The 11129-nt window shown below is 51.8% G+C and overlaps 2 protein-coding genes across 2 annotated transcripts; one reads left to right on the top strand and one right to left on the bottom strand.

Annotated features, from left to right (window-relative positions):
* Positions 1-3212: 3212 nt before the first annotated feature.
* Positions 3213-4328, bottom strand: ISF_09956 (Tetratricopeptide-like helical; the record flags this gene model as incomplete). The annotated part of the gene is made up of 1 exon (XM_018853555.1): positions 3213-4328. The coding sequence occupies one exon, from the start codon at positions 4326-4328 to the stop codon at positions 3213-3215; it is 1116 nt and encodes a 371-aa protein (XP_018699258.1).
* Positions 4329-10283: 5955 nt separating this feature from the next.
* On the top strand, positions 10284-10884 carry ISF_09955 (arylsulfatase; the record flags this gene model as incomplete). The annotated part of the gene is made up of 2 exons (XM_018853554.1): positions 10284-10505; positions 10588-10884. 2 exons carry the CDS (start codon positions 10284-10286, stop codon positions 10882-10884), a joined length of 519 nt encoding a protein of 172 aa, XP_018699257.1.
* Positions 10885-11129: the final 245 nt, after the last annotated feature.

Here is an 11129-nt window from a genome sequence, read left to right as displayed (position 1 = left end):
ACGACAAGCACTCGTGGACGTGGGTGGATTGATTCCTCACCCTGGTTATACCCGGAAGATGGCCGGATAATGGATCGAACAGGGAGGCCGCTATCGCAAGCTATCTCACCGGGACAGAACTACATCGAAGACGACGTAACGATGCATTTGACCGATCCCAGAGCACCCTATTATCTACTTCCTACTCGGTTCAACACGGATTCAATGAAAAGCGAAGAGACGATCGATCCTCTAGAAACGACAGCCGAATTGGAACGGGCGCAATATGCTGAGACAGATTGCCTTCAATTTGAAGAGCAACCACTTTGCATTTCAATACCGCCTACGCGCCAGCAAATTGTCATCGAGCTGAGGCCGGTCGGCAACCCTGAGGATTACGGAAGCTATGAAAACCTGGCCTCGACGGACGAAGAGAAAATCACCCGATTGAAAACTTCTGAAAAACGAGACGGACTCGAGCTTGCCTCATTTTACAACTTTCCAGGCTGCAGATCGAAGAATGCCCGATCGCGAAAGCTAGCAGTGAGTTGCCAATCGAAAAAAATGCGCCGCGCACGGATCAGCTTTACCCCCTGCGAGGATCGACTTCTCAAGAAACTGAGGGCCGACCCAACGCTCACATGGGAAAAAATATATGAATGTTTCAGTATGGAATTTCCTGGCCGTCGCTCTCGAGGAGCGTTGCAGGTACATTACTCCACAAAACTGCGGCATCGACTTGAATTCTGCGAAAAGGACTAGGAGAATAGGCAATACATGATGAAGTATGATTTCGGCTTTTATGCTTCACTAGGAAACATTCTCCTGCTGTTGTTGAAAAGCTTGGCGATCACGCACTAGATACCCCTGGAAATACTGCTGCCTGCCAGATAGTTATGTGCGACGAAGTCACATAACGTGCAAGAAGACGTGTCACTCCGCAGATCTGCTTCCCTTTTCAATCTCGATTGTAAGAAAGGCCACGACAATACAGCGTGGTGGCTTCAGGAAGCAGAAACGATACGCGCCACCATGCAGTTCTGTACTTTTCTGAAACTCGACTGCATGGACGCTCTGGAGAACTGCGTGCGGCGGATCCAGAGCCAGGGTGGCTATCAATTCAATTCCATCAATGTTGTATCATGATTGAGTTGTGTTGACGGATTACTCAGCATGTCGCCCGTGGAGATGAACCACCTTGAGCCCGAATTGAGTTGATGGACGTTGAGTTGAAATGGTTGAATTAGTGCTCACATGATAACGCTCTATGTGGGCTACTCCATGTCGTCCTTTCCCGATGCTATTCCCAACTTCTCCAGACACATCAACCAACGAATCTGCACTGTCGATCAACCTATTCCGCACCCAGGACCTTGCCGTCTGCGTAATTCCTATTGTACTAGCTTCCAGCCGTGTTCGAAAAGGTGACAGCGCATTAAGGCAGAAGCGGCTTCTCTCACACTTAATAGCTCTCCACGCTCTAAGCTAGCGAGCCTGTATTTTGGTACAGGTCGAGAGAAGCTGCGATCATGTCCCAAGAAAGGAGTTGCGTCAGCCCAGAGCGCGTGGGCATACCGGTAGACAAGCGATGAGGATCATGTACCGCTGATATATTGAGCAGCTTCATTTTTAGCAATTGGCAGAGCGGGCTTCGATTGCGGTATTGGTTGGTGTGACAGCTGGCCCATGCTGACAGTTCCTCACAGAAGCCTTCCTCAATCGGCCGTTGTTGCCAGCTCGTGGCTCTGCTGTCCTTCACCAGGGTCGTCGCTCTCGACTTGTTGGCGTATAATCTATACATTTGTGGTTAGTTGTATTTATCTGCCAGCAACCCGCCAGATTCCGGGTGAATCTACCATGCTACGCAAGGAGATTTGAAGAAGCGAAACTTGTAGTTGTGTGAAGGCGAGGTAGAGTCCGATGAGTCCGATTGCAAGAGAAATGGTACCGAAGACCACGGCTGCGATTGTTGAAGTATCCATTTCCAGAGCTCTGCTTTGCAATCTGGAACACCCGGTGAGTTTGTTGATGCCTTCGACACATGAGCCAGCCACCGACATGCCAGGACTTGTTTTTAAAAGGAGATTGAAAAGGGGGCGATGCTGCATGGTCGGTCTTCACCGACGGGAGGTACTCGGAGTTTGCTACGGGTGACTGCATTACAAGTGCACCGCCTGCACGGTTCCGAGATTGAGGCGGCCGTCTCTTCAAGCCTGGCACCTCATCGACTCGTGTTTGCTTCGCACAGCCGTGTCTCGCTCAGCATCCGCTGTACGGGCCGCAAATTTTGAAGTTGATGGAAACTGAAAGAAGTCTTGGTAAAGCTGAGGTGCTAGAGGGGCGTTTATTGGAAATGGTAACGGTGTGAGCTTGTTGCTGCGGCTTGTTGCTGCTCTCATATGCACAAGTGCAAACACATTATGGCCTTGAGATTTTGGAGTACCTCAAGACGCCTATACCGCTTTTGGTCGCTATCAGTTGGTGTAGTTCCGCCGGCGCCCTGCGAGGGGATCGCCGAAGTCTACACATCATGAGCTTTCATGGGCGCTAAATTGCCGCCAACGCCGCATTCCCTCTTCTACTTCGTCTTTGCTAGGCGCCGGATGGCTTTTTTGGTCAGAATTCTAGGAGAGAGCGGCTTTCGCAAGCCAGCCAGCGACTTTGCTGCCAGGGATCGCGGCGTGCCCTGGCGCTCGTAGATGGTCCTCGGGTCCGCTTTGTCACGTCTTAACGCTGAAACGCGCCGGGCGACGAGTCTGAATCGTACCTAGCAACGCTGCGCAGTCCAGCTTCGCCATAATACCACACCATTACGGATTTGGCCACGTCGAGATGTGCGCAAAATCTACTGGGAACGAGACTCACCAGACTCCTGCGGCTGAGCACATATACGAAGCGTCAGTCCTGGCCATACATACAAGATACTGCCCAATAAATCCGGGATGCGTCCAGCCTGTGCAAGTCGACAGAGTGGTTGGAAGCAATAGCGTTGCAACCATTTCGCCCAAGGTCGACGGATTGACATAATCACACTTTCCGTATGCACAGTATGTAAAAGGAAGTACTAGTTTTTGGCATGTAATGCATATTATTCCGAGAAAGAGACTACTAGCTTCTTATGTACCCTGTCATCTTGTGGAGGTTGACTCTCAGGACAAAACTTGTCCACCGATCAAGACGGAACTCTCCTAGCGTGAGGGCTTGTACACCTCCTCGGCCTCCTCGTACTTGTCCTATTCCTTATACAAAGAGCTCAAAGCGTCGGCCACCGTACAAGATGTGGCGTGTTGCAGCCCTCCGACCGACCGTGCGCTGCTCCAGGCCCGCTGGTACATCGCTTCAGCCTCCGCCAGCCGGCGATGGCTGCGGAGAAGATTATCGAGGCTGAAAGAGGCTGCGTACGCCGTCGCAGAGTACTCGGTCTCGCATGTAGCGAAATCTTTGAGAGCATCGGATAAACTCGTCTCCGCTTCCGCGGCTCGTCCCTGGCGCGCGTACACGGTGCCGAGGCAGGTGAGCGCGGCGGCCGCATGGCCGGAACGAGCATCCTTGAGCCCTTGATAGACCTCGCGTGTGAGCTTCTCTGCAGCCCCTAGTCTTCCAACATCACGATATAAAACGCCCAGGTCAAGTTTCAGGATGAGATCGTCCATAGAACTCTGTCTTGCAGCCTCTTCCAGCCCCCGCAGTGCGAGGTTGTACGCCTCCTCCGCCTCCGGCAGGGCGCGGCCAGCAGAGCACAATGCCGCGAGCGACGTAAAGGCCGCGATCGTTGTTTTGTCAGAGATGCCCATCACGTCTTTAAAAACGTACGCGGCCCCGTGGTACATGCTGATCGCACAGCAGAGCTTTTCGCGATCCTGGTACACACCACCGAGGTTGAATGCTGCGGTCAGCGTTCTCTCGTCCCTATCACCACTCTGTGTGCGGAAGCCGGCCACGGCGCGAACGAGGATAGCCTCCGCCTCCTTCAGCTTCTGGCGTTTTGCGTACACCGTACCGAGCGCGTTGAAGATGCAGAGCACCGCCACCGACTCCGGCCCGCCATCCCGGTCCATCTCGTCGATGAAAGTCCTGTACAGCGACTCAGCCTGCTCGTAGCGCTTCTTGCCGCGCAGCAGCTGCCCGTACTCGAGCCTTGCATTGACTGTGTTCCAATGCCCATGCCCGAATATACGACCAGTCTTCCCGAAAACGGTGGAATGGAGCTCGTCGATGGCTGCACCATTGTTCAGCGCCCTCGGCGGGCCGATCAGCACCGGGGGATGCCATTTTCGACGCGAGATCTGAAGGAGTGGCACTGGGCTTCTGCAACCATAAAATTGAGCTTTGGCTTCATTTTCTAGCATTTTCCAATCCTCGCATAGTCGACGGACGAAGCATATTCTGGTGCGAGGTTAGTGGAGGCGCGGCAGCGGCGCAGTGCGACGGCAGCCATTTCCGACCACGCAAAGGTTGAACGGCCCATACTGCCCGCTCATGGATTCGACAAACATAGGATAATAAATTTTGCGTCCATTGTGCTCTGGCCGTTAATATAGAGCTTTGCAAGCGACCACTACTTTGACAAATGTTTGTACGCCGCGCTGGAAAAGGCTCTCCCAACATGCTCCACGTAGTTGGTTCGTCCATTTCCTCACTGGCGCCCTCACCCGTGGGATGACATCGTCCGCTTTCGTTCTTTTTCGATGAAGGGAGGGAGTGTTCTTAGTATTGTGCCTGGTTCGTCAGTTCTGTTCGTCAAGTTCTGTCCGTCACGTTTTGCCCGTCAAGTTCTGTCCGTCAAGTTTTGTCCGTCCACCTTCTCTCGACCTATTGTCTCTTGTGAGGGCAGCAATTTTCGGGCAGCCTCAACCTTGGTTAGCGGGAGAGTGTCGTTAGTAGCGCCTCATCAAGTTCTGACCGTCCGTCTTCCCCTCGACCTATTGTCGTTTTTAGCGCAACGATTTTCGACCAGCCTCAATCGCAGTAATCGATGCTTTTGGGCGCAATCGGTCTGGCTGATGCGTTTTTTCTAGCTACTCCCGCTCTTGACATCGCCAGCGGGTCACGGAAAAAGGCCAAGATGAGCTAGCTGGGATTCAGTGTTCGGTAGCTCTTGTGCTGCCCTTTCGTTCGAAACTAGGCTCTCCCTGGAATTATTCGGGCGCTGCTGGTTCTCCCTGGAATCGTTCTGGCGCTGCTGGTTCGGGAACAAAGCTAGGAAATCTTGAATGAAAAATCGGAAACCAAGAAAATCAGGTGCTCGGCTCGGAAATTGGAAGCGATGGCTGCTGCAATAATTGCCAGGAGAACAGGAGCGACTACCCAAGCTTCAGTCACGAGAAGCCGCTCTAGAGTCTGTTTTCGACTCTCCCATAGCTTGCTACCAAGTCCAAGGGAAACAAGACTCGGCTCTGCATTCAGTGTTATCATGAATAACCACAGCAGCCATTGTGAATCAATAGTAACATACTGCCAAGCGCCCACCCCGAAGAGCGCTGGCGTGGAGAGTTCGCTGACCCAAACAACAAACTTCCCTCGATATGACTGGACGTTTTGAAAAGCAGACGGCTCAACATAACCTAAAGGATAATGGTTAGGTATCGTACAGTAGAAGAACGCCAAGACATACCGGCTCAATGGATGTAAATAGGGCGCCTGACGCCTGTAAGGAGTTCATGCATATAAATATGCGGTGGCGCGGCTCTGGGAGAGACTTGATGAAGACGATTGCACATAACAATAATGTGGAAAAGGCCAACGTTAATCGGGTTGCATGAAAGAGTATCGAGTTTCGTGTCAAAAGAGCGATGCGTAAGCAATGAGCAAAGTATACGACTCCGACGCCGCATGCAACGAATAAGCAATAGAACCTGACCTACTAAGGCTCAAATGCATTGTTAGAGGCGGTGTAGTTCCAGCCCTCAATACATGTTCCTCCCGGGAGCCTGATCTATATGAAATAGTTCGGTCAATAAGCGGAACCGGAAATAGGAGATTTGTGTCCTCGTCAGTTAGATGGTAGCAACTGTTATATTGCTTATGTCCATTTGGGATGGCTGATGAGAGCTGGGGCTTCTCGGTCATCTGAGTTCATAGTTGACGTCAACGACGGTGTCTAGCTCTTAAACGACGCAAATTAAGGCCATACCCGATGTAAACTTCTCCGAGGCCAAGAATAAGTTCTAGTAGAGCGCGCTGATGGGCCGCATTGTACCAACGGGCCGTATCGAAAGGAGCAGTGTGTCTTACAGTGAGGTGTACGTCCGCTCATATTCAGGACGCCCTGTGCCGCTCCAAGCTTTGGGCGCGGTGCCAGTCATGGACCCATCAATATTGGCCTCAATAAATTGGGTCCTTTACTAGCCAAGAGGAGTGTCGCTTGCATCAAAAATGAAAACAAAGCTTGGCCAATTCCTGGTGCGCAGGTACCCCTAGCAGCGTAATTTGGTGGCGGTGTTACACGACGGTGATTGACATGGTACCTAGGGGTTTTTAGCAGGGGATGAGAAATTATTTCGCATGAAAGGGATGAGCGTGATTGGCTGGTTTGAGGAGAAAAAGGCCGGCAGGCCTCATCCTGCCCACCACATTTATACGTACGAAAGGCAAAGGACAGTCGTGGTTGTGTACGGTGGCACCGGTCCGTATACCCCTGGAGGCAGTGCCAAAGACCAGAAAGATTCTCATCCAGACCTCCATAGTAGCACATGGGGTGGGGTAGTGTGACTGCTATTCGTTTTATTGTACATATCCTCAACCGTACTTCGACGTAGAAGGACCGGTGCTGCTTCTCTATTGTCGCCTCCCCCCTACCTAAGAGTGACAAGAACAAGTAGACGGTGGCAACGTGTCCTATGCGTGATGGGTGCCCCCGATTTCCAGTATAACGCGGAGCACCGTGTAGTAATCTGCAAGAAGTGCGGCACTTGCCTTGCGCCCGGCGGTCCCAAGGCCTGAGAAGACCACCTTAGGAGGAAGCCGCACTGGTTCAAGGGCGATGAGCTTCGCACGACGGCAGAGCTGCTATCGACATATCCGCTACGAGAGAAGGAAGAGCTGAAAAGGTGGCGGCCAAACAGAAGAACACCCGACGAGAGGATCGAGGCACTAGCACACTACGCCGGCTATATATGCCTATGTGACCCTTAGTGAATATATTAAGGGAGGGTAATAAGCTAACACATCATGCTGAAATGAACTGGCCCCCGGTGTCATTTGTTTTGGTACGGCTAAAAGTCTCCACAGCAAAAATACAGGGGGCCATTTCCAATTGTAAGTTGACTCGGATGTCAATTTCTCTGTGCTAGTAGGATCACGATTATCTACAGCTACTAGTTACTACTCTTCAGCCCAGTGCCCCCCTTGCGCACGGGAAATGCTAGCCTTGTGACACGCCAAGCGTGTGATTGGGCAGCCACGCGCAGTACGTGCGGGGTAAGTAGACTTTCTTTTTCTAGCTTCTCTTTTTTACTTCACGATCGGTGGCAGTACAACTGCTCGATCCAGAGTATTCATTTCGAGTGCTTTAGCTCTTACAAAAGATGCGTCTACAATGGCCTTAGAAAAGCTTCCAGCCGAGGTCGTTACTATCATTGCGGCCTCATTATCCGTCCAACAACTAAATCGACTGGCGGTTACGTGCAGCTCCCTATATATCGTCTGTAATCGGATTCTATACGAGACGGAAATCCGCCAGCAAAAATTTAGCTCGACCAAAACATCATGCCTACTGTGGGCGTCACGGAAGGGTCGACTGGGGACTGTGCAAAGAGCTGTGCATTATGGTGCCAGCGTGACGGGACCCCCAAGAGAGCTTGCTGCGCAGACGTTGGACGACCATGATGGCAGAGAGGTTTATAAGACGCTATACTATGCAATAATCGGCCAGCAACAGGAAATGGCTGATTACCTACTCAACAACGGCTATGATATTCACACGCCAGTCCTCGCGACGTACCGGCATCGGAGAAGGTTGGCCACCAGGCCTGCATTTATAAATCTCGATCAATACGCTGGAGGCTATCAAGATGATTCCGATGATTCCGACACTGAACCGTATCCAAACATCCCAGATTATGATGAAATTTCATCTGGTTCTGATTCTGATTCCTATTTTTATTCCTCTTCCGAGTCAACAAGTGGGCGAACGGCGCGAACGGCGCGAACAGCGCGAACCGTGCGAACAGGAACCGCGGGAACGGCGCGGACGCGAACAGTGTCTGAATCATCAACCGGTACCCGCTCAGATGCCACTCACGCAATCTACCACTTGCATTTCCCATTGTTATTGGCACTCGACAGGGAAGCAACGCATGGGGACTTTCGCATAGCAGAAATGATTATAGCAAAAGGCGGTTTCTTGGTGCGTCCAGGAAGAACTGCTCTTGCCTATAACGTAATTCGTCAGCCCAGGATGCCTCAACCTGCTGCGTCGGACCGTATGCGACGTCTCCTTGCACAGTCTCCAAAAGTGGTAGAAGGTGGCCGCAACCAGCAGAGTAGAACTTTGGTGCCGTATGTGCATGGTGTCGCGCAAACGGCGCAGCATAAGCTCCGAACTTTGGAATTGTTATGCAGTGGCGCCAAGCACAGATTTTACGAAACTCCGCTGTCACCTCTTGCCTATTCTGCTTGGATTGGGCGACCTGATTTAGTGCGGATCGCTCTCCCTCAGTATGATGATGAGCTAACTTGGAGCGATCTGTGGGAAAACTATGATGCTTTGTCTCTCGCTGTGCTGAGTGGCGATATTCCAACCGTGGTTTTGATTTTGCAGCGTCTTGGTACGCGACGTGCGGTAACCATGCAGTCATTTCAACTAGCCGCTAAAAGTGACAATGATGGCATGCTTCCACTTCTTTATCGTTATCAGAACTCTTATACCTATCTGAGAAAAGCTGCCGGCTTCGGGCAGGTCATCGGGATATTATCAGATATGGGGAGGACGGAGATGCTTCGCGAAGTTTTGGACCTAGCTCAACTAACGTACAGGCACCTGAACAACATGTCAGACGATGACCGCCAAGACCTTTATCGAGCGGCAGCAACTCACAATGTTGGCTGCCTTCGAGTGCTGATGAGTTATCCGCTCATCGCCCAGAACAGTGCTCTTCTGCGGCCCCAAAATGCCCTTCACTTTGCTTGCGGGAATTTCGCAGTGAAGAACGCATCGAAGGTCATACGTGTATTAGTTCGCCATGGCGTGCCAATTGATGGGTGCAGACAGCCGGGCTCTACGGAGAAGGGCTTTCTCCTCTCGCCGCTGCAACATGCACTGTACCTTGGAAATATGCAATTTGCACGTGCACTCCTGAAGTGCGACCGCAACTTGAGAAGTAAGCCCGTCGATGCCATCCCCCTGCTATACTTTGCAATAGTGGGATGCAAGCGGGCAACTAGCAACAGAATGGCCGCCGCTGTGATCCAAACATTGATCAGAAGGGGCGAGCGTACAAATAGCCGTTCACAATGCGCGTCCTATGATATACGGGACCTCAGCCCTTTGCTTGACGACAGAGAACTGGCAATTCTGCAGAACTGGCGTTGTACTCCCTTGCTGTTCGCGGCCTTGTGCCGAGCGCCGGTCTTCGTTATTGACGCACTTATCAGTGGCGGTGCAAGTATAGATTCGGCAGAGTACCGTGATGGGTGCACTTTTTCGCCGCTGAATGCCCTTTTTTTCATCGGTTTCAGTGGCCTGTTTGGCATTCGAGAAAGGAGATATGTAGTCCAGAAACTAGTGAGTGCGGGCGCTCGACTTGACGATCGCCAAGGCTATCCTTGGGGGTCTGCACTTGACCGAGCCTGCTATGCCAGCCGTGCCCTTCGGTATTGCTGTGTAGGCATACAGGGTGAATGTGGGCGACTTTGCCGGAAGGGCAATCACAGGGCCCTCAAGGCCCTTATGATGTGTGCGACAAGAGACAATCTGAGTGCTGAGCATGTGTTGCACAACCTAGATAATTACTACGTCAAGCACGATGATGAGGGGCGTTGGATATCCCGCTCATCGCGACCACTAAAAGAGAGAGACGCCTCACTTGCTGTCAATACGATGTTGCGGTACTTTTTTACGGGAGCATTATCCGGAGTACTGGCATCATCATATGAATGGGCCTGTGTACTTTTTTTCTCGTCTGTCCGGATTTTGATAGCCAACTTAGGAAGCTAGACAATAGCCGAACAACAATTCTCATCCTGCTATGTCTGTGAATGCTTGCCCGAGAGGGACCTTTACTTTCTATAATGCTGTTATTAATAAACAGTCTACATTTCGTCCAATGGCAGTTGATGCTGCGTTCAATTCTACAGCGCTGATAATGGCTACCACATCAACCAGCGCGCGCGTCCCCGCCGGCATGATCTTTCCTTACGATGAAGGCACCGCCTTACCTTTCATCGTCCGCGGTCCCGGCATGGAGCTATCGGGCTACGAGGGCACCATTCTGAACAGTTACAAGACGCTGAGGGTCCTGGGCGACGATGAGTCGCGGCTGTATTTAAAGTGGTGCACGGGCGATGCTGAACTGTACAATACCAAGGTATATCTTTTTACCTGTATTTTTTTCCTTTGGGAAGGGATATCCTGTTGCTCGCTCTTGGTAGATGTAAAAAGACTGACAGAATCCCGATCTGTATAAACTCACCAACCTCTCGCTCAACCCGGACCAGCAAACCAAGCGCCTAATCGCGCACCACAACGCGCTCCTCGTGTCCACCAAGTTCTACCACCAAAACACCTACCGCAGCCCGTGGACCGTCCTCCAAACCACATACATCAACTCTTCCTCCACCACATGCACTCCATCAGGCTCCGTCTTTTCTAACCTGCGCGCGCATCAGCGTGTTGGAGCAGCCGGGCACCCAGGTCATCCGCCTCTCATGCCGCCTACAACAGTGGCGTGCCGGGCGTTGGTGTAACCCAACGCGTTGACTCGTTTCGGTCTCGATTTCATGCGCGAACCGCTGGAGGTGGTCCTTGGAAACGCCAAGACTGGGTAGTGCGGCGTGTAAGCAGCTGACGAGCGATGAGCGGCCGGATGGTGCGTCACAAATGTCGACTAAGCAGGCGCGATTGGTTCGTGCTTCTTCGTCATATCTTCTTCCTTGTCCTGGTACGTGCTACCGTCATCCTCATAGTCGCCGTCTTCTACGTGATATAATTA

The sequence above is a fragment of the Cordyceps fumosorosea genome (genome assembly GCF_001636725.1).
Source record: "Cordyceps fumosorosea ARSEF 2679 chromosome Unknown scaffold_110, whole genome shotgun sequence".
In the NCBI taxonomy this organism is placed as follows: Eukaryota; Fungi; Ascomycota; class Sordariomycetes; order Hypocreales; family Cordycipitaceae; genus Cordyceps; species Cordyceps fumosorosea.
The sequence above is the reverse complement of the archived record's forward strand: the minus strand, read 5'-3'. Positions and strand labels throughout refer to the sequence as shown.